At 32.6% G+C, this 27,899-nt stretch overlaps 1 protein-coding gene across 12 annotated transcripts in view; it reads right to left on the reverse strand.

The window, feature by feature from the left end:
- Nucleotides 1-4,490: 4,490 nt before the first annotated feature.
- Nucleotides 4,491-27,899, reverse strand: part of LOC108964976 (RNA-binding protein Musashi homolog Rbp6) — a 416,168-nt gene continuing 392,759 nt past the window's right edge. For 9 of the 12 annotated variants that reach the window (XM_018927145.1, XM_018927119.1, XM_018927077.1 and 6 more), the window contains exons 13-15: nt 9,895-9,960; nt 7,656-7,885; nt 4,491-4,746 (exon numbers count right to left, since the gene is read on the reverse strand). In XM_018927145.1, the coding sequence (XP_018782690.1) occupies nt 4,705-4,746; nt 7,656-7,885; nt 9,895-9,960 (338 nt within the window). In that variant the 3' untranslated portion in view covers nt 4,491-4,704. Of the gene's footprint in view, nt 4,747-6,943; nt 7,038-7,655; nt 7,886-9,894; nt 9,961-23,164; nt 24,166-26,801; nt 27,331-27,899 lie in introns of those variants that run through there. The other 3 variants (XR_001993067.1, XM_018927159.1, XM_018927167.1) reach the window with 3 other exon arrangements.

Consider the following 27,899-nt stretch of genomic DNA (forward strand, 5'->3'; position numbering starts at 1 on the left):
TTTTCTTCGCTTGGTACACTGAAAAATAGGTTCTTTGGCAGCTCTACAAAAATATCTCCAAGTATGAGCTCTCAATTGTAACGGGAGGGCCCTCCTTACAGTTTTCTATTTGTTTTCTCATTAAAAGAGAAAAAATCATATTTTGCCACCAACTACTCGAAAAAATACCGCGTTTCATAGATTTTGTAAGAAATTGAATGATCTGCAAAATGGTCTCTTACGTCTGTTTTGGAAACCTAACTGTTAGAAAGATATTAACGGCTTGAACTTTGTTTATTTTAAGGCAACTTTTTTTATGAATTTTATACATGAAAAAAGTCATGGTAAATTGGCAAATTCTTAGCTTTTTAGGAAATGTTCTGCTCTACAAATATGTCTATTATTCTCTTTTTTCGTAGATTTTTGTTGATGCATCTATCGTGTGTGAGCTTAACTGAAACAAAAAATTATAGAGAACTATTTTGTAGTTTTCTACGAAACTGTAATTTTTGAAATTTAAAATAATTTTTTTTTATTGAATCATGTTGACAAAAAATGCATGAAAGCTCGAAAGCTTTTAAGCTTAATGCTAAACTTGAGAATATCACAAAAAAATAATAGTTTGGGAAAATTATTTGAAAATAGGCCAAACGAATTATGTTGACAAAATATAATTTATGAAAGTTCGAAAGCTTTCAAGCTTAACGCTAAGGCTGAGAATAAAAAATTCTAAATAGTAATAAGAAAATTGGTTGAAAATGGAATTAAATGAATCATGTTGACAAAAAGTAATTAGTGATAGCCCGAAAGCTTTTAAGCTTTTAAGCTTAACGCTAAATTTGAGAATATCATAAATTATTAATAGTATAGAGAAAATTATTTGAAAATAGAGCCAAACAAATAGTTTTGCCAAAAATAGTAAGGGAAAGCTCGAAAGCCTTTAAGTTTAACGTTGAGCTTGAGAATATCACAGAAAAAAACTAAACAGTGTATAGAAAATTGTGTGTCAATAGAGTCAAATGAATCATGTTGACATTAAAAAATTAATGAAAGCTCAAAAGCTTTTAAAATTAACGCCAAACTTGAGAATATCACAAAAAAACTAAATAGTATAAAGAAAATTGGTTTGAATATGGCATTAAACGAATCATGTTGACAAAAAGTAATTAATTATAATAATTCCACGAAACTGTGATTTTTACAATATAAAATTATTATTTTGTTTATTGAATAATAAAATTTATAAAAAAGGAATTTTGCCTTAAAATAATCAAATTTCAACCAACAATATCTTTTAAACGGTTAGGTTTAAAAAAAGGTCTACGGAGACCATTTTGTAGAGTACTCAATTTTCTACATAATTTATGAAACTAGTTAGTTTTTCAGTTAGTTGGAGGTCAGGTATGCATTTTTCTCTCTTATACTAAGAAAAATAAATAGAAAACTGTCAGACGGCGGCTCTTCCCGTTACAACTAAGAGCTCATACTTAGAGCGGCTCTTTTAGCAGTGTCTGTCAAACAATCTTCAGCGTACCAAGCGAAAAAAAAAATAAAATTCTTGATTTTTCACCCACCCTAGTATGTGTGTGTAGTTTGTCAGTCGACTTTATCATTACTGCAACGATTTATTTCAACTGCAGGATACAAGCACGCGCACATACATATTGTTTTTGCGCTTATTGGTTTATTGTTTATTTGCTATAATTGTACATATAAAGTGTAATGTAATTTTAAATATCCTTCTGTATTGTATATTTGTTTTAGTTAATGCTCATTTTTCGTTTTGCTTTTGTGGTTTTCTGCTTTTGCATTTTCATTTTCATTACTTTTTGTTTTTTGTTTTTTTATAATTTTATATTTTTGTCTTTTTCATCTTATTTTTGTGTTTTTTTTTGCATTTTAAATAATCCTCACATATGTATGTATGTGTGTATGTATGTATATATAAGTTCATTAATTAATGTGTTTATTTAATATATTTAATTTTATTGTAAGTATGTATGTATGGAGTGCCGCACTATTAAAATTGGTGTTTTAAATTATTACCACTAGGTTTGTTCTTGTTTTTTTTTTTTGTTTTTTTACATATTTATGCATATATAAATATCTTGTTGTTGTAGGTAGTATAAAGCAAGTGTTCCGGCGCACTCAGTTTTCGCGCAACACTAGGATTTAATTGCATTTTTGCATTTTCTTCTTGTTGTTGTCGGTTTTGTTTTGTTGTATGTGTCGCCTATGACTCGCATGCAGCGCAATGGCGGTTTGTTGGTTACGCTTTATTTCAATAAAGTTTCAATTATGGTAGTTATTGTTGCTTTAAAGTATTTGGTTAATTGGTCCATAATATGCCTGTTGTATGAGAATGTATGTATGTACATATGTATTTATGTTGCTTCATGCATTGTATGTATGTATGTGTAGCTTTGTATAATGGCCGCTCTTGTAATAGAAGGAGGGAGCATTGCTTTGGCAACTTTCATAGGACTCACTGATTACATGCGTTTCAGAAACTTGAAATCGTTCAGAAACAGAAACTTGAAAAAATAGTAGTGTGTCTGACCATGAGCAGTTTACGGCGTTTTGAGATAGATTTTTTGTTGTTGTTGTTGTTTAGTTTCGGTGTTTAATTATTATTATTTGTGTTATTAATTTAAACATACCTCAATTGAGCCTGGTATAATACAAGCCAAACCAGTCATGCTGAAAATAATTTGTGAAAGATCGACAGCTTGAGAATAATTAAATAGGGTACAAAAAAAAAAGTTGAAAATGGAGTCAAACGAATTATATTAACAGAATACAATGAGTGAAAACTAGAAAGCTTTCAATCTCAACGCAAAACTTGAGAATGTCACAAAATAGGATAGAGAAAATTGTTTGAAAATGGAGTGGGACGAATCATGTTGACAGAATATATTTAGTGTAAGCTCAAAAGCTTTTAAACATGACGCTTAACTTGAGAAAATCACAACAAAAAATTAAATAGTACAAAATTGGGTAAGATCTATGTCTGATCAACAAAAGTATTTATAGTATTTCATCAATATCCAATACTTAAGCCAGTCACAATATCGAGAAACTATTGCAGTTTACATATATTCAGTGGCGGATCCAGGGAAAGGGCTTTGACTGTCAACACTGGCGTGACCTGAACTATCTTTTCTTTTACCTAACCCAGTGACATGACAACTGAACCAAACATTAACATAAAACTTCAAACTCGACGTTAGTTGACATGATGTCTCAAGTTTTAGTTAACCGTTTTTTTTTTGAAATTTGGAGAATTTTAATTTTAAAGAATTTTTAATTCGTTTGTTGAAAAGTTCAAAATAAAGGAGTTTGAGAAAAACCTTTTTCAAGTCCACGCGAATATTTTTATGAAGCATTTTTTAAGCTTTTAGTTTTTTTTATATCGCAACAGGGGTTGGAATCATGCCAACCAGGAAGCACCGTTAGCCTGTAATTCGACAATTTTTTCGTAATACTTAAATTTCAATAAAAACCCTTTAAAAAATATTCGACGATTTATTCGTAATTTCTTTTACCTCAGTTTGAAAATTGTCTAAAATTTAGGCATCTAGACTAGAATAAATGTTTTGTAAAATTTTTAATTTTTTTTTAATTTTTAATCTTTTTTTATAGTTGTTAAAAGTAATTTCTTCAATAATATTTGTTCTGAATATAAAATAAGCAAAGAATTTAATGATTGGTTTGGAAAGTTGTCGCTGCTATAGTAATATATAAAAAGTAAGATAACTAAAGCGCAAGGCAAATAATTCTCACTTATACTAGTGTATTTGTAAACTTTTAGAACAGAATTTTTATAATATTTTTTTTTTTATTTGAATTTTGTTTTTTTCCATGTTAAATTTGTCTACAATTAATCGATCACCACTATAGAAGAATGAAATTTGTTGAAAATTAGAGTTTTTGATTTTGCTGCTTTAACGGTCGCGGCGCGTCAACGAAAGCTTAGAATTGTTTTTGTAAAGCTAATACGCAAATTTGGCCTTTGTGTGTACGTATGCATGTATATGTGTATGTATGCTTCGACTTGCTTCATTACTCGACCATAAACCATGTATATAATTGTTTTTGCTGTCGCTTTCGCTGTTACTGTACTATTTCAAGCTGCTGTAGTCAGTTAGTGATTTTGCATTAAAGCAAGCGTGTTTTATATTTTTTTCCAAAATTCAGAACTCAAATTTTGTATTGGAATTCAATTTAACAGCGAACTTAAAGTGATTTGCAGTTGTTGATTGTTTTCCATGCATACACACGCAGTAATTATGCTTATTTGTATGTGTGACTGTTTAGCTGCATATTCATAAATACTAAGATATTATACAAACTACATGTTTGTATGTATGTGTGTGCACAAATTTGTATGTATATAAATAAATATTAATTTATTTCTGTATGCTTGCTTGCTTTCCACTTATGCATTTTTATAAACTTCATTTATTATTAATATTAGTATGTATATTTGTATATATATGTATGTATGTATATGTATGCATGTGTGTTTGTTTTTGGTGTATTGGTTATATATTACTTTATTTGTGTTTTGGTTTTTGGTAACTTTTCCACCTTTTCCTGTGTCTTCTAATCCAAGCTGTATCCCGTTAACGGTTGTTAGTTGTTTTAACTGTTAGCTGCGGTTTTCATATGTTGTTGTTGCTGTTGTTGCAGTTGCATTAAATGTTGCAATTCAACGCCAATGCTTTAATGGTAACCATTTGTAAAGGCCGCAGGAATCAGTGGTCCCTGTGAATAGACATACGAAAAGGAAGTACGCCGCGAATGCAGGATGCGGCAAATGCCAGAGTAATAACGTAGTTGATAGACAGGATAGAAGAAAATAGAAAGAGAAAAATGAAAAGGTGTTGTTGTATAATTTATATTTATATAAAGAAAATATCACATGATTTCACACATTTAAATTTAAGAAAAAAATCAAAGAAATTATAGTATTGGAACATTTTGTTTTCCAAAAATATTTATAATTAAAATAAATAAAGAAAATTTATACGTCAGGGCCTTTGAAAGCAAAGAAAGAAATCGTAGTAAGCTGAAACCCATTGCAAACGGAAGATAAATTATTTTTATTTTAAATTTTGTGATTTTATCTTCCTTTTCCAATCGGTATCAATCTACTACATTTTTTTTTACAATGTTTACCACTTCCAAAGGCTGCTGCATTGGTCTTTTAGATTAAAAAAAGTCGGAAGAAAAATTTTGTTTATTCGAAGCGTCTGCACACACTGTATAATATGATGAACTGTCGCAAAAGAGACAAAAGGGAGTTCCTCTTCTCTTGAAAGAGAGGCAGGTCTCTTGTTGACAATGTTATAGCAGCGGTATTCATAGATCTGATAGACATGAAAAGCGCAAGAAGACTAGTGAGCCTTGCAATTCCTGTCCGCGTTAATTTATGGAGAAGAGGAAGAAAGAAAAGTGCAGACCTGGAGTAATATCGTAGCAGCCGAGTGTCTCGTGTAATAATCAAACTGTCACTCAACCTACTGCCAATTGATAGTTCTGTGGAAAGCTCGGCTGCGAAAACAGTTGCGCAACTGCCGGCGTTATGTGAGTTTTCAACAAGAACCTACGGGCATAGCTCAATAAACAAGATGCGCAAGCGGTCTGCGTACACGTTTTCTTTGAGTAAGAACGTTTCAAGGCAGACTAAAAGAGAGTACAACTTTCACCATCTACACGGACGAATCAAAAATGGTTCATGGATTGAGTGATGGGATCTATTGCCTGAAACTATATCTCAGAGAATCCTTCAGACTGCCCGAATACTGCCATACCTTCAAGCAGGAAGGATTTTTGGCATCGGGAAAGCTGCTAAGATAACCAACAACGCAGGAAACGGCATAAAGCGCCTCAATATATGCGTCGATTGCCGAGTGGCAATTAAATCAATAATCTCATCAATTTCATGCAGGGGATCAGTAGTTATAATAAAATAACTTCTTATCCTCTTGGCTTTTAAACCAGGAAGTACGCCAGTCACTTAAAATGATACATAACACAATTTCCCCACCAGGGCGGTATGGAATGCCTTAAAGGCTTGGAGAATCTTCAAGATGAAAAGAAATTACGCATGTTTTTTTCTGACGCGGTCTCGTAAAGTCTGCAGGTCTATATTGGTCTAGTTAAGGGTCACATCCGAGTCGTAGAGGCAGATACACTGCCACATCTTCTCTGCTTCTTTTCGGCTAACTCAGGTTAGATGACTAGGACTTGACTTTGCAGTTCAAGTCTCTTAAACTTAATCGACTAATCTGCATCTGAAATTACAAAGGACCGGTAGGTCTTATACATAAAGTTCAAAAGCCCGGATGTTAATCAGGCCGTTATACCAGGTATAAACTCAATATAATAAGTTAGGTTAGATTTGGCGGCTGAACCAGAGATCGCATTTGAACTACCATATACAACCCTTTGTGATGTCAAAAAATAGAACTCCCCTGCTCGATTCCATGTGGTCTATAGAAATTTGCTTAAACTTTTAATAATCTATTCGTTTAAATTCTGTTGTTTCCAACTTGTCTTCGCCCATATAGCTTCCACACCTGGCCCGACGCGGTAATGGCCTGTCAGAATCCACCTAACTAGAGAGAGAATATCATTATTAAGGGCAAAGAGCTCACTGTATCTCTTAGAATCGGTCTTGAGCCAAAAAGATCTTGCGACAGCGCTTGATCCGACTTTGGTTTGAAAAATATTGCTATTGTTGGAAATTTGAAACTGAAGTTGATAGAGAGTTCCTTACAATAGTAGGGGTACCTACACCAATCTTCTTTCCCAGCCGTCGAGAAGCTCACTGGCCTCTACCCGCCCACAAATTCCTAGCAGGTATGTCTCTTTTAATACGTTATTGGAATAAGAAATAAAAAATATTTTCGAAAAAGTTCTGCGCTAAATTGTTATTATAGCTTTAGACTTCGCCTACCTTGTGCAACTGCTTATATTTCTTTCTATGTTTTGTTGGTTAATCAGTCTTATTCATTTTATATGTTAGCCATCGCAAAGTTCAACGAATATATCTGTGCAAAGCAAAAGAAGAAAAAGAAAGAGGTAGAGAAAAAGAGAAAGCAATAGATCTTTCATTTATTAATTGTGAAATATTTTGTATGACTGACCAACAAAATTTTAAATGAAAATTATATAGTAACTATATTGAAAACGAACTAAATAATACACGATTTAAAGTTTTTACTCTGCTTAAGTCAATTCGTAAAGCATTCAATTAAATTTGGATATTACTTACGTAAAAAAATTATCTGAATATTTTAGTGAGTTGTGTGTTACTTGAAGATAATGACAAAAAAAAAAAAAAAAAAATATCCAAGATTCAAGTAGTATTCTTGAACTGCCGAAATTTGTACTTGAACTAGTTATACAAGTATGTCTTAAAAGTTATTGTGAATGCTTCAAAATTATTTGAAACGTAAAAAGGCACTCGAATCGACAAACATGGACTGAAAAGTGGTTGCACAAGTTCGTAGTTATTTCCATGATTTCAGAAATTAATAAACATTTTTATTAGAAAAAGAAACTACACATTTCGCGGCATCAGTTTACTTAATATTAGAGATGTTAGAGCAAATCAAAGAAATTTTTTCAAATGTTCTCTTTTAAGTAAATATACTAATTTGACTTACCGGGCTATAGTTTAATGGTGCCCGACTCACAGCTATAGGAAATCCAGAAGGTTGTGGGCTTGTTGCCTGTACGTAGCCGACGTTGTCAGCGCCAGTTGAGCTGTACATGTCAATGGTGGGCCCAGGTGAGTTAGTCGAAGGGAAGCCTTGTCGCGTGGTCGCAGTGTGTGGCGAAGCGGAAGGTCCAAAGCTATGAGCTGCTGCAGCGGCAGCTTGATAGTTGTTCATCACTGCAAGAAATGTGTGTAGATGAGTAATAAATAAATAGTGGATGCGATAAAAATGTGTCTCTCTTAACACTAGAATGAGTGACTTTTGTCTGTTTAAGGATATACTTTATAGCTACTGTTATTTGTCTATGTCAGAATGATAAGATAAGCAGTTTGAATCAAGTCTGTGATTTATAATAAATATGTAACTTCTGTCTGTTATCAGCGCTTTCGTTATACTTCATTATGAAATTTTGAAAGTTTTTGAGTTTATTTCATTTAAAATACGCATAGCTCTTATTCACTTTTTTCTCAAGCTTTGAATTTTTCGATGCACGTTTGGTTGTTGCATAATATTTTTTTGTAAAACAATTTTCATGATGAGGTTCAAGTTTCTCCAATCTTTGTATTAATGTTTCTCTAGAGTTCTGATATTTTACCCGCCACGTGGAAACCACTTCCAATTGAAAGGAGACAACAGCCTCGGATGAAATAGCCAGTTTTGATGTCGACCAAACCTAATAAGGATTTTAATTGAAGGGCATGTATCTTGAATGTCCGCTCAATTAAGTGGTAAGGTGCTGCTACCCAGCTGCTTGATGTCTTCGCAAGTGTAAAGGTTGACATCTTTAAGAAGTGACCAAGGAGTGCGATATACAGGACAAGAACGGAGACGAGTAGGACTTTGTGGCATTTACGCCAGTTAGCATATAAAGTAACGCAAATTCAGTGTGGAATTCTAGATAGAACAGAGGCTCCGGCGCTGAGTTTTGAAATAAACCGCTATGAATGAACGTCTAGCCACTATTGGCATCAAAGCAAAGTTCTTCAACATTTTGCTGATTTGCGCCAAAGTCCCGATGGAAGTGAATGACCTTGTGAAGATCTTCTATGAGTGCTCGTAGCGCTCCTATGAGAGCTGGCACCGTCAAGATGTAGAAATCGTTCTAGGGGACTTTAACGGCAGGGTGGGCACAGAAGATATATTTGGAACAACAGTCCGAAAATTCAGCCTCCATGGCGAAACCACTCCAAATGGGTTGGGAYTGATCGACTTCGCCGGTGATCGAAATATGGTTTACTGTAGTATTAGATTCCAGGACAAGATAATTCAGCAACTTCGCCGCGTCCGTATCGAAAAGTTTGAAATCAGATCGATCATATTGTGATAGATGGACGCCATGTCTTCAGTGTCATTGACGTGCGTACCCTTCGATTATATAATTACCGAATCGGATCACTATCTTAATGTAGCGAAGGTACGCACACACCTCTGTACAGCAAAGAACGCCTATCAACAAATACAAGAAAGGTTCGACGACCACAAATTATAATCACTACTGACAGCGACACGATTTTCTACTCGACTTGCTCTCCTGCTTTCTGAGAACATTCATAAGCAACTCGCATATATAGCGCCGTGTCGCAGCGGAGAGAAAACAGACTGCCTACTTCTCAACGCTATAATCGACTGCAATATGTGCGGGATAGGATAGATACCTAGAGCTGAAGACGGAAGCGAGACGCATTTGCAGACATAAAAAGAGAGAGGCCGAAATGCATGAGTATAAAGAGCTTGACTAGCTGGCCGACAGGGGTAATACTCCAAAATTCTACCAAAAAATGCGGCGACTAACCGAAAGTTGCAAAACCGACAAAATTCTCTTATGGAACCCCTAGATGTGATCTAGCGACAAATGCCCACGCTAGACAGAAATTATACAGGGAATACTTCTTCAGCTTGCTGAATGGCGATGACAGCATAACACCAGGATATGGTGAACCCGATTTCCTAATCAACGACGTTTGATGTTCCATTGCCCCGCCAAGAAGAAGTTCGAATAGCAATTACAGACATACAGTTGTTATAGTGATTATATACTATACAATATTAAATAGTCCGTATTGTCAATAATAAATCTTTTCAAAACCATAAACCTATTTTTTCTTTTCCTTCCAATATAATACGCTTTCATTGTTATATTTGGCAATAATAATCATGATTGGTATTTATAATTGCGAAAACTTACCTGAAAGAGCCTGAGTTAGAAGAGGAGTGTTGTTGTTCGGCGTTAGTTGTCCATTAGTAAGATCCACTAATGATTTCATACAGTGTGAGTACGGGGCAAACATGCGATGAATAGAAGAAAAGAAAGAAGAAAGTTGAAAATACGATGCATTAGTTACGTTGGACAAATAACTTCGCTACCACTGAGCTATGAATTGCAAAACTAGTTCAACAGTATATTCTTAATATTTCATGAGTATTTCGAAAAATTACAAACGTACTTAAGAACGGGTATTGAATTGAATTTACGAATATATATGAGTAAGTATTTGTTTTAAGAACGAAATAAAGTAGAATGAACTAATCATTAGGAAAAAGTGTAAAGTTGTAAGCAAACACGTAACGAGTAAAGTGGTTAGTATTGGTTATGATGTTTACGAGTACTTGAACAGGATCAACTACTTATGCATGTATTTGTTTAAAGTAAATAAAATCGACAAAATGCAAAAAATAGAATTTTGTCGGTGGTAAATGTTAACCCATGAGTTTATGTAATATAAATTTAACCCCTAACACAAATACAAACACATACAAAATATATATGTACTACGTTAGTTAAACTAATTGGTTATATAATGGTTAACACTTAAATATGAATCCATTATTAGAAGTTATAAAAGCATTGCAAATGTCACTATGATGAAACAAATTCTATTAGACACAGCTATAGACATTAGAAGATTTTGCGGATCCACAAGGTAATATATATATCCTAGTCATAAAAGCCACCCTTGTTGCCAATAGCTCGTAAATAATGTGGGAAACAATTTACAATTTTTTCCAAATGTCTGATTATTCCAATTGGAGTTACAAACAGTGAATTTTGGCTTGGACTGAATCTGAAATTTGCAATAAAAATGAATGTTATCTTTCAACATTAGCTTTACTTTGCTGGAATTCTCAATTGGACTATGGTGATATGAAGCGCGGGAAGCAGAGGAAGAGGAAGATCTCCACTTCGCGGAAAGACCAAGTGGCGAAGAACCTTGCATAACTTGAAATCTTCACAGTCGGTTCACAAAAAGGGACATGAGAATAAATGAAACATAATAACAATAATTCATACCGAATTGAAGTGAAGATATATTTATACCTATAGTGGTGCGATTGCAACAATTTCTTCGGAGATTGCATCATTGGCTTAAAAAATAATTTCTGTCGATTTTTTAAAATATATTTTACAAATGAAAAATTTTTCATTACAATCATTTAAATCGATTGTAAGCCGTTATTGGTGGTTCCGATTAAAGAGACGTTTTTTGGGGGGGGGGAAAGACATGCGCAAGTCATATCGATATCTCAAAAACAGGCGAAAGTACACGGATTACAGATAGACATACAGACATGGCTAAATCAAATCAGCTATTCATGGTGATTATTTATTAAAATATTATATGGAATATTCGACATTTTCTTAGGGGTGATACAAATTTCGTGGCAAACTTAAGGGATCTCGAAAAATAATTTTTTTGGTATTAGTCTACACTGTAATAAACATTTTCTCAAACTTCGAAATCGAAATTCAAATTATTACGGTCGCTACAGCGTTTCTTGTAGAAAGGAAACAGAGTGGGGAACATAGCGACTACAATTTTTAAACTCGTTTTTCTCAGAATGATGTTTTTCAAAACAGTTTCCAATCTGAGAAAAAATTTTGAAGATATCTAGTTTCAATTTGGAGAGAACATTTTTAACGTCATTCGCTATTGCGCAATGGAAACTTTTTTTGCGAAAAATAGGATTTTTTTCTACGAAAAACTGTCGAAAAAAGGTCAAAATTGATACTTTTTGTTCAAACTGCCTCCATTTTGTCAAATTAAAAAAAAACTAAAAAAATATATCTTATATATCCAATAAATTAAGATAAAAATAATAATTTTTGTATTTGTAATGACTGTATTTTTTTATAATAAAAAAACCGGACCGATTAATAAATTTCAACATTAAACAAGTAAGGAAGCTAAGTTCGGGTGTCACCGAACATTTTATACTCTCTCATGATAAGTTTCATCAAGATATCTCAATTTTTACTCAAGTTAAAGCTTGCACAAACGGACGGACAGACAGACATCCGGACTGCAACTCTACTCGTCACCCTGATCACTTTGGTATATATATAACCCTATATCTGACTCTTTTAGTTTTAGGACTTACAAACAACCGTTATGTGAATAAAACTTTGTTGCGAGAGTATAAAAGCGAAAAACTGTGAATTTTCGGAGGGTCACACTGCGACGATCTCTTAGTTCAAATTGAGATATATTTTAGAGCTATCCGCACGTATTTTATCAACTGATGTCTCAAAGGAATATAATATTTTGAAATTATCATTATGACGATACAAGAGCGCCAATCTATTACTTTTTGTTCCTCAATCTGAATAAACTATATCCGACTATTCTATAAACAAATATTGAAATATTTGAATACAGTTAAGTATAATATATTGCTATTGTAGTTACGCGAAGTTGATGGCCGAGATTTAGTAATAGCTTTTTTCTGTAGAATTCAGAGAGGTAGATCGCGTATATATAAACTTGTAAATAAGCCAATTTTCTGTTAGATTAAAAGATCTAATAATTATTCATAAATGAAGCTCTACATTATGCTGAACAAGTCTGGCTTGCTGATCCCTAGACTCATGACGAAAGAAAATATACTCTCAGCAGCATTCCTGGAAAGCATCAGAAGACATGATAGCACAGAGTGGCACCAGAGTACATAAAATAATGAGAAGATGCAGGTTCGATAGCGAACTTTTTTCAACATTTTAACCGGGGAACTAACCTCACAATAATGGTATTAAGCTTTACGTTCTCTGTTTACACCGCAAGTGCTGCCCGCTTGTTTAAACAACTCTTCAACGCGTGGCGAATCAAACACACCTAATATTCTTGAAGAGATGAAATGAATGTTTCCTAAAGAATTAAATTGAGTAGCAATTCGAAATAATGCGCTCATATAACGGGCCATATGCTTTGTGAGAGCGCTCTGGAAAATTTTTTTTATTGACAATCATGCCTTAACCGAGTTTACCACGTTGCTACTATATATTCTAAGAAAATATTAGTATTAATAAATGTTCTGAGTTTTTGTAGCAGACTTTTAGTTAGAATATCATTAAGTCATCATATTATTGATATTGATAATTAATAAACCTTCTTATATTTGCTATTGTCATTGCTTAATTTATTAACAATTTTTGAACTCAAAACATTTCAAGTATGAGTAGCAGCTTTGAGTCTGAAAAAAATTTTGATTTCGACTGGTTGAACGCTAAAGCTTGCAATAAAATTTATACAGATAAATGAAATAAGGGAAAGCTTTGTCAAATCGCTATGGAATAATGCAGATCCGAAGAAGACAAAAGTCCAAATTGGCGAATCTAATACGAATGTAGTTTAGGACGCCCCTTCTACTGGCTTTTCATTTTTTGAATTACTCGAAAAGGAAAATATTTTGAAATAATTAAATTTTTTTTGTTTAATTAAAGAAAACACAAAAATGCATATCGGTCCCTAAAATGCAAAACAACGTAACATCAAAAAAATTGAAATTGATTTTTTTTTATTTACGATTCACTACTTCATATTACATACATATATGTAGCATAAAATTTCCAGTTTCCGCTGTGAGATATAACCACTATATAACTAATAGGTAACCAATATATAACTGATGTATAACCAATATGTAACTAATTTATAACCAAAACTCAAATTTTGTTTTAATGTGAGTGGCCTCTATTATAACGTTTTTCTTTTGCCTGTAAACTTATGAAAAGGGATGTTGTATTATTTTGCATTTAATTGCATTTTTAATAAATTGATTTTTTTTATCAAAACAAAGAAAAAATAAATAATTAAAAAAAAATCACAGAACCTCTTGCTTTAGAGTATTTATCTGAACTGAGAAAAATTATTTTCATTAGTTTGCAAGTGTTGCATTCTAACGTTATATAATATTTAATTTTATGGCAATTTTCATGCTGCAACCACAGCATTTAACCGATTTAAGATTTTTGCTAAAATAATTTGGTTTATTAGTTTGTAAATAATTAAATTTTATTGAACCATAAAAATGCTGAAAGTTATTTGGTTGTTTAAATAAGGCAGAGGAAATGACCAAACGAAAAACAATTGCAATTTTTCGCGACTAACCGATTATTCTAATTGAATTGCAAAAGTGTAACTGTGGCACACACATTTGCGCGTTTGTATGTATTGAATACGCAATTAATATTGGTTGTAATGGAACAAATATTTAATTACATATATTATACATGTACAATTGCAGACATATGTATATGCCATTAGAATTTGTTACTACGCTGTAATGAAATGAACTAGTTAGGAATAACCAGTGTAACCAGTGACCACTGCAGATGCGACTAACTAAACGACTTTTTCATAAAAGAAAACGGCATCGCTTTGTTTCTTGGTACCCAGGAGAGGTCAATTGTTTTAATATATGTATGTATGTATAATAAATCAATTCCATACTAAATAGTTGTAAGTTCTAATACACTTATCGTCACCTAAACTGCAAAATAACGTAACATCACTTTTCATAAGTTCACTCATATTGAAACAAAATGTGTGTTTTGGTTACAAATAGGTTACAAATAGGTTATGTATTGGTTATATATTAGTAATGTATTGGTTATATATTGGTTATGGTTGAGCGGAAACTGAAAATTTTAAGCTACATATATGTAACATGATATTGGGAATCTTAACGCGCTCAATTTCTCAATTTCGATTCTTTTGACGATACGTTATTTTGCATTTTAGGTGACGATATACTAAAAATTACGACAGAAGCTAACGTTTTTAGTTACATTCGTACATTTTTTTCACTGAAAGAAACACTAAAAATAAAAATAATAACAACTAGCGCAATAACGCTTGTTGTGAAATATCTCACTAAGTTTGTATTTTGCAATTAGTTGAGATCAATACTTTTTCGGGTAGTTCGTATTCACTGGTTTGTAACTGGTTACTTCAAGCTAGTACCACACTGTACATATATACCAGGTTTTATAGCACTAAATAAATATGTTTATATACATACATATGTTTATATAATATTTATACATACATATATTTGCGGTTGTATGTGGAACTAAATGGGAATTTGGCTATGAAATGTGTATGATATATTTCTTTGTATTTATACATTAGGGCGAACGCTTTCTTTTCTAAGTAAATTTTTTAAATGAAGAAGTGCGCTAAAGTTTCAGTTTTAGCCCTAAAAAAGCAGACAACGAGATTTTTCGCTTTGAACCAGTAGTGCAATGTTCTTAAAATTTTGTTTCAATAAAATCACTACTTCAAAAGTTATACGTAGTAAAATTATACATCAAATAGCCTGAGCCATCATATAAATGATTTGATTACAGTGTTGCTCATACGACATGGTGGACTATTTGTTGGAGTATATTTGATGTTGCTCATACGACTTGGTGTACTATATGCTGCAGAACATTTGATGCATAACTTTCACTGCGCATAACTTTTAAAGTAATATTTTTCTGTACAAAATTGTTCAGATCTTTTCTGTAGCGCGCAAAAATTTGTATTCGAAAATTCTCTCTGTAAAGTTGTAAAATTATTTACTTTGGAAATAATAAATTTATCGCAAGCGGGAAAAAATCACCTGTAAAACATTTTTTACGGCAAATACTGAAAATTCAGGTGTCGGAAACAAATCAATTTGGGTAAAAATGGAAACCTTAATATACATATGTATGTATGCGCTAGTGTAGTTTGGTTATTATGCATATCATTAAAACTATTTACTACATAATTCCAGTCTATGGCGTTTTCATTAGTTACTTTACATAATTTCAGCTGAGTACAGTTTACAGAGCAATCAACAATCAACAGACAATCATATGTATTTGTTTGTGTGTGTATGTGTGTTTGCACAATACTATGGCAATTGCATGTTTTATTTAAGTACCGTACAATGGATTTATATATATGTATACGTCTATCTACCATATGATAAGTACACAATACAACATTATTTTCATTAAAATACATTTCATATTAATTAAAAGATTGTGGTAGGCTAATCGATATATTTTCGATTTAAGAAAAAAAAAAATTAATTAATGGAGAGTACAAACGGTTTCTGAATACACTAACAACGGTAATTGGCTATAATTGCAAATACCAAAAGTACAAAATATTTATTTAACTGCTCTAATCTAGTAATTGAGGACTACCTGACCTTATTGATATCTGCCGCGCAGCTGCTGGTTGGTTGGTCGCCTTCAAACTCCATATTTAGTTCCTTGCCAGCAATTCACTCGTGGTAGTTGTCGCCGTATATGTGCAAGCTCGTGCAATGATACCTAAGTTCTTAATTTAAATATATACGCTTTTACACTAACGTACATAAGATTTTATTCGTCAAAAGAACATTGTGGAGTTCAGCGAAAAAAAAAAAATAAAATAAAATAAATACAAAATACAGAACCAGAGTAAACGTGATCGTCGGCTATACCGCAGCAATAATATCCATCAGACGTGTATTTTTATACCACAAACGGCTTTACAAAGATTTTCATTCAGATTTTGACCGGCAGTTTTAAGCTATAGTGAACCGATTTGAATGATTTGTTGAAAGATCGTAGCGTTGCCTTCGATAATAATCTGTACTAAATTTTGAGGAGATACCTTTCAAATGAAAAAGTTTTCCGTACAATACTTGAATTCGATTGAACGGTTTGTATCACATTTATACGCTATAGTTGTCCGATGAGACCAATTTTTTGACAAGTCGTAGTGATGCTTTGAATAATAATTGGTACCACATTTGGTGAAGATATCTCGTCAAATGAAAAATTTTTCATACAGGGTCTTTACTTTAAGCGGTCAGGTTGTATGGCAGCTATGCGATATAATTTTGCGATATCGGTCGTTCCAACAAATGTGCAGCCTCTTAGCGAGAAAAGCACGTATGCAAAATTTCAGTTCGATATATCGATAACTGAGGGATATATTTGCTTATATATAGAGGGACAGCTTGACAGACATGGCTAAAGAGACTCAGCTCATAACGTTGATCATTTTTAATACCAAGATATGTAAATATATATTTTGTCCCTATGTATATAGCAAGAAAGTGGAAAAATTTCTGTGAATTGCGTGTTTGAGCACAACTGCCACAGCATCTATGTACCTTGATCAAGTACTGGATTTGGGCAGGATGAATACAGCGCTCTACTCAGGAACACCACAACGGCAATAACACCAAAAAAACGTCATAAATAATGGTGCATTATTGTTGGATTCCACTAAATAAAGATAATATTGATATTTTTTGAATATACTGATATGGACGCAAAAATAGAAACAGTACTTTTTAAAAATTTTTCTAATTCCAGTTATGTCCCAGTTAAAAAAAACAGTTAAACAAACGGTTACTTTTTGTATACGGGTATATGTTTGCAAGCATTTATTTGATTATTTTTCATTAGCGGATTTATGACTTAGAGCAAGCAAATAATATTGATTTTCATTTTATTGGATCTCGTTCGTTTGCTTTTTATATCCATCATATCATAAAATCACAGAATAAATATATTTGTATGTATGTGTGCATGTAATTATGTCTGCATATAATATATATGTATGTATGTATAATTTCAAGCAGTTTTGTGTGTATTTCTTATAGATTTCATACAATCGATTTATATTTATATACGTAAACATTTGCAAATTTCTTCCCGCTCGACCACATACGGTCAATCAATAGGTTTTTGTACGGTTAAGAATGGGCAATTTATTGTTGCATAAAGCAATTGAATGTACAATTAAGCGATTTATAACTATGCAAAGCCGTTGTTGTTCAACAAATTTCATTCAATTACTTTTTGGGTTTTACTATGTGCTTACGTCTTAGCTAACTTATTTGTTGTTAGTTTTCTTTTGGGACTCCTTAAGCTTTTTTTTTTTTCATATGTGTTTATGCTTGAAGCGGTCAATATATGAATTTCATGTAACCTGTTTCATGTATTTTTTTTTTTTTTTATTTTGGATTACCTTAATTTCTAAGAGTGAGTAACGTTTTATAGCAATCGTTTAGCAGCCAAACCTTGACGAGCATATTTATATGTACGTACGAGTGAGTTAGCTTACCTTAAACGAAACTGCAGCGGGCATTGCACTCAGCAGGGCCTGATTTGATTGGTTGCTTGCAAGTGTCGCTCAGCAATTGAGAGTGTTGCTCTTGTTATCAATGTTATCAAAGAGCGATGTTAGGGTGAGAGTGCGAGATGCGTATACAAGCTCAACAGTACAAATTTTGACAAGAATGATAGAAGGCAAAACTGCGCCAAGTAATGACGTGACTTCTTTGGTTTAGACTTTGACAGTTGTCACTGACAAGCACTAAAAAGACAAATTTTTGGAGGTGACGTCATAATTTTTACACATTTGTTTTTGTTTCAAAGCTGCCCCCATGCATTTGATAGCCACATTCTATAGCTTACGGCGTCACGATGGCGCAATTTTGTTACTATAATGCTTGGTTTTTGACGAAAAAATCTTTTTCATGTATGTATATAATCCATTCTTCTATATACTTTTAAATAATTTTATTTAATTAATTGTCTAAGCCGGAAAATACATACTCATCCCTTGCCCTTTTTAAACTCATGTCTTTCCCTTTTCAAAATCAACCTTGCCGAGTGCCTGTCGCATTGACTTACTGTTGACAGTTAAAGTCAACCCTTTTTCGCTGCGCCAGTGTCTGGTATTTAATCTGCGCTTAGATTTCTTTATAGCTAAAATTTTGTTAGTTCTTCATGTAAAGCTTCTTAAATATATGTAAGTGTATATTATTTTTATTTTTTTATTTTAAGCATTTTATTTTCATATTTTTTTTTTTTGTTGCATAGCTTTTAAAATTTTCGTTTTGTGTTGCTCTTCAAGTTTCGCAGAAAAAATGGATGGATAATTTATTTGCTTATATTTCGTTTATGTTATTTGCATAAAAAATTTTTTTTAACTAACAAATTCGCAGTAAGAATTTAATTCATCCATATAAAAATGTTGCGCCCTTTCTTCCTTAAATATAGATTTTCTTAACCCTTGTAGTTTTTTTTTTACAGTTTTTGGGAGTTTTCATTGCATTAAATATTTGTTTTAACTACGCGCGTAATATTATAGACTGTATATTAGGGTGGGTAAAAAAAAAAAACAAAATTTTTATCGCTTTGTAGACTGAATAACAGGTCCTTAGGCAACTCTACGAAAATGTTTACGAGAAAGTGCGCTGAAATGTCACGGGAAGGTGCTTTGTCTTAAAGTTTTCTACTTTTTACTTTTTTCTTTTAAAGTGTGGTCTGTTAATTGTAGTGGGAGGATCCTTCACTTTAAAGTGTCTACTTTTTACTTATTTTTAGATAGAAAAATTCATATTCTTGGAGAATAGTAAATTTTCTACGAAACTGGGATTAAAGTGACTTTTTTCAATTGAGTTATAAAAATCATATGAAAAAGCTTGCTTTAAAAAGTCAAACTTCAATCGTTAGTATCTTCTAACACTTTAGAAGGCTTACGAAAAAATTATAAGAGACGATTTTGTAGAATACTCAATTTCCAATCAATCAATTAAATTTTTCTAACTGATGATAAAAATATAAAAACATAGAAAAAGTAGAATCATAGTAAAAATAGAAACAGAAAAAATAGAAGCATAGTAAAAATATAAACATAGAAAAAAATTTAAACATAAAAACATAGAAAGGAATTGTAACATAGCAATAATAAAAACATAGAAAAAATAGAAACATAGAAAATATAGAAACATATAATAGAATCCGTTACAATTAAGACCTCATATTTTTAGAATTTTCCACAGAGTTGCCTAAGCACATACATATTTCTCAGTATACTAAGCACACAAAATTGTTTTTTTTTGACCCACCCTAATGTATATGTAAACTATATGCTTTACCTTTCCATAAACATTATGAAATTAGAGAAGAACTGAGGAAAGACTTGCTAATGTCAAAAAGTGTACACCTAAATACGAGTTTTACATATGTATGAATGAAAATAATGAAAGCATAATGACACAGGATAAAACAAATACCATGTGGCATAAATTAATGTGCAGACGAATAGCTATATATTAATTAACGGTTTCACAAATGAAGCAGAAATTACGCTAAATAATTGTCGGCATTTTTTCTTACACAAAATGAAACAAAGAAGTATTTTTTGGAAGACTTTGGTCGTAAGTATGGGACAACTACTGCTTATAAATAAATATATGTATTATATGTATATAAAAAAGAAAAGCCGAAAGGCTACGTGTTATAACTATAACTATGTATATACTCGTATTATATGCATGTAAGGGTACTATTGCTATATGTGTGCTTATAAGGGAGGGTCTGCTAGCATAACAATATATGTTTACATGTAACTTTAGTGTATTGATATATAAGTGAATTGCTCATTAAATGCTATATAATCGCACACTACTTGTTCAACTACAGATGGTTTATATAATATACTATATATGTATATATTTATATTAATATTTTTATGTGTGTAAGCTAAACAGTTGGTAATTAACGTCATTATTGCGGAACTAGTGTGTGAATCAAGGCTATAAACTACATCGTGTCTATATCGTATATATATACTAGTACAAATATGTAGATATGGCTAAATATTGCACGCATGTCCAGGCTGTATTAATTTGTGTTTAAAGTTTTTTACGCTCAGTACGCTCTGTGAAGTGCTAAAGAAGCTACATATATTCTGACAAGATTTTGATGATGGCAGAATTGCATTTCGGCATATAATTAAGTTTGTGAACCATATTTTCTTACATAATATACTATAGTGCTTTAAATTTAACAACACTCTGCAGCACGATTTTTGGTCTGCATGAGTACTGATAAATTTTTGTTACGGGATTTTGTAAATTTTATACTTTTTTCGTGGATGCAATGCTTTATTAGGCATACATTTGTAGTAGGTCTGTTGTCACTATGCTCAAGTATAGATTGGTCATCTATGAGGTTTTCAAAATAAGATTTTGGCTAGTTAAGTTGTATATTGGTAGGACTGAGAATAATCATTAATATTCTCGTTAGTTAATTTTAAATTTTTTGGGTACGGATATTCTGGTCAACAATTAAAAAAAAAAAAAAAATCAATTAAAAAAATCGATTACTAAAAACAAAAAAAGCGGTTTGTTTTATGTTTTCAAAGTTTATCTATTGAAGTATACGTCTACCGAAGGATTTTTCAAAATTTAAATTATTTTTGGAAATATGCTACATGTGTTTTGTTAACCCAACATCCGAACTGGTTCTGTTGAAATTGACACTCTAAATTCCTTTTACTAGAAACAGTATTTTCTAAAACAATACCCATTGTTTCTGAGGTGCTACTGAACCGGGTTAACCGAAATTTTGAGAAAGTTTTTATTTTTTATTTTTTATTTTTTTTTTTTTAATAGACTTATCAATGAATGAATTATCTGAAACTATAAAATGAACCGGTTCAACTGATATTTTAGAGAGTATTTCTTATAGACATCTCTATGTCTGAAACTATTCATAACATCAATTAAAATTTTTACTGTGTTAATAAATTCGAAATACTAAAATAAGATGTACAAAAAATATTTTTTTTTGTTCAGGTAGTAGCCTTTTCGCGTTTTTTTTTTCAACTGTTTGGTGAAACCGCACATTGCAACATTATGCGTGATCAAAAATTTTTTTTTGATTTTCCATTGATAGGAGCGTTGAAATCACTGGTAAGTTCATATGCCAATGTTTTGAGACTCACATCAGTAGCTTTTAGATTTTTGTTGTATCCTGCATTCTTGTAGAATATCCCATATATTTTTGAAAACGTGTGTAGCAATGATCAATATAAACTATTAAGTTTATATACATCAATAGCTGTGGTTCCGTAAATTAAATAAAAGTAATAAAAACAACTAAAAACATTACAACCGAACCTGGAAGCCATAATATCCTTAACGAGTGCGTTTTTTATAATATAAAATATATAAACATTTTCTCGGAGATTAAAGAAATGCTTTGGGTAATAAGCTATGCCATTTTTCATGAAGATACTTTGACAAATAAAAAAAGTTTTCCATGCAAGGACTTGAGTTTGATTCTTCAGTTTGTGTGACAGCTATATGTTATAGTCTTCCAATCTGAAAAGTTCCTTTGGATATATGAGCGCTACCTTGGATAATAATCCATATCGATTTTCATGAAGGTAGCTTGTCAAATAAAAAAGTTTTCCATATAAGGACATGATTTCGATCGATCAGTTTGTTTGACCGCTATATGCAATAGTTGTCCAATCTTAACAATATCTTCGCATATTATACCGTTACCTTGGGCAATACTTCGTGTCAAATTTCGTATATGTAGCTTAACATATAAAAAGGTTTTTCCTACAAGGACTTGAATTTGATTCTTCAGTTTGTGTGAGAGCTATATGATATAGTGGACCAGTCTGTTTGGTTTTTCCGGATATATTAGTAATATCTTGGTTAATAATACATGTAAATTTTCGGGATGGTAACTAGTAAAAAAGGCTTCAGAATTTACAAGAACTTGAGTCCGACTGGTCAGTTCGTTTGACAGCTATGCCCCATAGTAGTCCAATATGCAAGGTTACGACAAATTAGAAGTTTGTTGGGGAGAACACGACATGTGCAAAGTTTCAGATTGATAGCTCAAAAATTGAGGGTCTGGTTTGCGTATATGCATAGGACTTGGTTAAGTCGTCTCCGCACGTGCTGATTATTTATACACCTAATTTAAAGGGTCTCCGACGTTTTTTTCGAGATATTACGAACTTCGTAGCAAACTTAAAATATTTACCCTCTTAAGGGTAAGTATAATAAAAATCAAACTGTGAGTTCGTGAATAATAAATTTCTTAAAGGAAATTTTAATGATTAACGTTATTTTTCTACTTTATCAAAGAAGTTTTTAGCATGCTGTAATCCAATGGAATCTAGCAAAAACACGTATATCGAAAAGTACTAAGAAAAGAAAAGTTCATTTAATAAAACAAAATGTTTGTCATGTTCTCACTAAAATTTGCAAGAAAACTATATAAAATAATTCGATAAAAAAACTTTTGTTGTAAAGTTTCAAAACATCAAAAGTTTGTGTTGCTTTTGGTAAATGTTGCAACAAACAGATTGTAGTTATATGATAAAGGAACTAATAGGTGTTCGAATATCAATAGTCAAATGAATTTCAGAATTTTTGTATGTTGAATACTGTGTATATTGCATATTGTAGGTTATGTACGTATTTATGTGTGAGCAGTTTTATTATGAGATCAATTCATTTAGTGTTATTAAAGTAAAACATTCTTAAATGACTATAGCTATAAAGCTGTCGACTTAAGTGATTATACAAATGACTGTTTACAACCGCAACTTCTAGAAGATCAAAGTTCTACTTCGGTAACTGCATTTTTAAACTTTATTACTAGCCTAAGACGACTTTTCGAGTGAAATAACGAACCAACAATCAATCACAAAAGCCAACAAACAAGCGAACGAACGAACGAACGAACAACGACTACCAACGAGTATATTCCTACGACTATTTTCAACTTGATTTATGGATTTACAAACGTACGAGCACATATACTACTATATACGAACTAACTGCTGAAGCTACGAATAGTTACGTAAGTTGTGGGCTTAAAATTTTCTACTACTTCGAGCATATACGAGTACGCTCCAAGAATGTATGTGTTTTTAAGACGGCGCTAAGCTAACGGTCGAGTGTTCGACTAGCATCGATTGGATAGAGCACTTGAATTTGTGCCTCGCTTGATTGGTAGGCTCAGACTTCTATTTTCGTTTTTTCGATCTGGTTGCGCGGATTGGATTGATCTTAACCTGGTATTTTCGGATTGCTGGCTGGTGGCTGGTAGCGATAACGTAGGCTAGGCTTATTCAAGCACTTGACTAAGGATTCGTGTGCTAGACGTCTGATTAAAAGTTAATATTTCCTAAAAATTGCGATTTAATTGCAGCTGTACGAGTTAGCGCCGTTGCTAAAGGCAGCGTTAAGGCCGCTTGATGTTGGTAGCCTGTGGCAGGTTGCGTATTAACGGTGTTGCCGCTACCATTGCCGGGCCTGCGACCACCAGTTTGGGCCGCGGTACTACAGGTACCAAAACTTCTACCGATTCCACATATTGTTAAGCCTATAACAAAGCGAAACAAAAAAGTACACAAGTCAAAAGTGTGTGCATGTGTGGCATTTGAAACCAAAATGTGAACAAATTGTGTTATCTTAGAATGGTTTTATGCAAATACATATATGTAGATTATCGAAAATTATAACAAACTTACTGCTCAAAATAAAAAAGATTCGCTGAAAAATGGAAAATTAAAAAGAAAGTGGTTTGATCAATGTAAGGGATATTGTATTGAGTTATATAATTATGTCAAATAAATATTATGACTATATCTAGGACATCTCATTCCTGTTAACTTAATTAGCCTAGAACAAGAAAGGAAGTAACATTTAATATTCTTCCACTGTTTAAAGCAAAAAAGATGGGGCATATTTTTAAATGTTGGCAAAACTTTATATGTATTGAAAACCGAAAAAAATGGTAGACTAAAGCTAGAATACTCTTCTTAAATACAAAATATTCCTTAGAAGAACTTTGATCGGTCAGCTTGTATGGCATATACATTCTATGGTGGTCCGATTTGAATAATTTACTCAGAGATCTAATCGTTGCCTTAGACCTAAACTAACCTATTTAAAGTTCCTAAAGATATTTCGTCACATAAGAAAGTTTTCCGTACAAGAACTTGATTTTGAAGTTTCATTTTGTATGACAGCTATATGCTATATAGTTCGAATCGGCGGTTCTGACAAATTAGCAGCGTATTGGGGAGACAAATTTCAGAACAATATCTCAGAAACTGATAGGCTAGTTTGCGTATATACAGATGGACGGATAGACGGACATGGCTAAATCGAATCAACTCGTCATATTGATTGCTTTTACATATATATTTTATAGGAACTGATAAGGAGCAGGTATCAGCTTCTTCGTAGAATATGGTCGGACGAAAGCATGCCCGACGATTAGAATTTATCCACAAAAAGGTGGATCCCACAATCAGCGTCAACTGCCAAGGGCAAAGCCTTCTCAACATCGTATATAAGGTTCTATCGAGGGTACTGTGTGAAAGGTTAAAGTCCAAAAAACTTGGAACTTATAAGTGTGGCTTCAGGTCTATGAAATCAACAACTGACTAGCCATTTTCAGCAATCGCTATATCTTAGAAAAGATGCGTGGAAAAAGAGATCGACACACACCATCTCTTCGTCGATTTCAAAACTGCTTTTGGCAGCACGAAAAAGAGCTGCCGCTATGTCTGAACTTAGTATCTCCGCAAAACTAATACGGCTGTGTAAACTGACGTTGTCAATATCAAAAGCTCCATAAGGATCGAGAAGGACCTCTCTGAGCCGTTCGATACCAAACGAGTTTCAGACAAGGCGACTCAATAACGTAAGACCTTTTTAATATACTGTTCGAGAGAATAATTCGAGCTGCAGAGTTGAACAGAGATCTACTGTAAGAGTGTACAGCTGCTGGCGTACGTCGATGTTATGGATACCATTGTTCTTAACAATCGCGCCGTTAGTTCTGTTTTCTACAGACTTGAAAAGGAAGCAAAGCAATGGATATGGCATGAACTAGGTTAAGCTCTCGCTACTTAGCTCCCGCGTCACTGTTGATAGTCATAACTTTGATGACTTATTATTTTCGTCTATCTTGGGACCAGCATTAACACCAACAATACGGCCAGTCTCGAAGTTCAACGCAGAATAACTCTTGCCAACAGTTGCTACTTGGAACTGAGTAGGCAATTGAGAAGTAAAGTCCTCTCTCAACGAACAAATACCAAAATCTACAAGTCACCCATGATCCTGTTTCAGCTATATGGTTTAGAGGCATGCACGATATACAAGATCTAATGAGTCGGCGTTAAGCCGTTGTGAAGACCAGGTGGAAAAGACCAGGTCACACCTGGAATCTCCAAATGTAGGCAGTTTCTTCGCCAATAGAGAAGAAAAAGATATTATCGGCTTTTCCTTTTGTGTGTTAAAAACATTGTGGCCAACTTAATATACCCTGTTCAGGTAAGATAGAAAAGAACCAGAAGCATTACAATGTGCAGCAAACCTCAAAACCTTAAAAAACGGATAGTGGACCCACCAACTTATTCCGGACATGAATACTGAGTGGACATAAATTCGTTTGAAGTTATTTGCTCGACGGTATGGCATTGACAGCAGATTAGACGTACATTAGTCCGTGTAATAAAGGAATCTTAGAGTATTTTTGTCATCCATGAAGTAAACCTTAAATCGGTAGCTCCGTGGGAGAGATATGAGTTGGGAGTAGGTTTGGTTTAGCGCATTAAAGTTCCGCAATCCGACTTTTGATGCTTCTTCCTACTATAAAATTATTATCTTTAAGAGCTACCTTTTATAAGTCTGGTGGGACTGGCATATACATATGTATATCAAGCCTATTATCGTAGTTCTTGTTGTTAACATAATATGGTGGATCATTCTGAAATAAATATATGAATACGGATGTAAATTACCAAAAAAAAAAAAAAAAAAAAAAAAAAAAAWAAAAAAAAAAAAAAAAAAAAAAAAAAAAAAAAAAAAAAAAAAAAGATATTAAGAACTGTTCACAATGAAGAAATTCACAACAGATTCCAATATCCAGTTCCGTTAATTATTGAAAACAAAGTTCTTTTCTTAATTTGACATTAAAATGATTCGCTTTTTATTTTTTTTTTTTATTTCATTGTAAATCAACATTGCAATATTATGTTTAGGCCTTAATGAATTTAGATACAAAATTTAATATTCGACGTCGACTTAAACTGGTATGTACATATGTATGTATATAAAAATAGATATACATATTTAGCGAGATATATTTTATAGGTTGAAGTTTGTTTTACGTATTTTTCGATTTATCTAGCACATACCTAGTTTAAACCTAGCATATACATATGTATTCGTGTAACGATTAGTTCTGGGCATTAAATTATTTTTTCAAACAAAAAAAAAAATCGTATAAATATAATCATTTAAGCCGAGAGAAAGGAAAAAAAAAACACTTTCCAATTGTACCAAATGACACCGTGCTAATAGTCCACTTCTTGCGGAAGTAATTCAATTATAACGGTAGTTACATATGTGCGATAAGCGGCACATATTCTTTGGTCTAGCCTTTATGTTGTCGTTGTTGCCGTCGGCGTCGTCATCGTCATATAATCGCCGATGAGTATGCGATTATCGGGCACCACCCCCATTACACCAGCTTTGCGACCGAAAGCGAACCATTGAGTGAGCAGATGCGTCACCAAGGATTGATAATGCAAGTGACCGTTCGGTAATGCGAGGTTGCAGAAGCGAAGCACATTCGTTAAACGTATATAAAAATGAAATGAAAAGAAATAAAAAGAAAATTTCAATTAAAAACCAAATTAAAAATAAAATTAATAATTTTGAATAATACGAAAATGCTAAGAAATAAAAATAATGGTCTAAAGTGTAGGCGATCAATGCAAAATAATGCGTTGGTTTAGTGGCAGTAAAGGTCCATGAGTCTTGACAAATATTTACGAGTATTAGGAGTTGGTTCACACAGAAGTTTTCATGAAATTATCAGTACGATTTATGTTTCAAATTTTTTACTCGATGTTAGGTAAATTGTATTATTTAGTTTTGCAAATTCATGTCCATCTTAGCATACATATATACCTTTGGCTTAAGAGTTGCAGCCGTAGAACTTTCAATGACGGTCTATCTATGTACATAACGGTCTAATATGTGAGTTTGTACAAGCCTGTCTATTTTCATTTAAAAGTGCTTTCGATTACGCGATAT

The sequence above is a fragment of the Bactrocera latifrons genome, unplaced genomic scaffold (assembly GCF_001853355.1).
Source record: "Bactrocera latifrons isolate USDA-ARS-PBARC rearing strain unplaced genomic scaffold, ASM185335v1 scaffold_1, whole genome shotgun sequence".
In the NCBI taxonomy this organism is placed as follows: Eukaryota; Metazoa; Arthropoda; class Insecta; order Diptera; family Tephritidae; genus Bactrocera; species Bactrocera latifrons.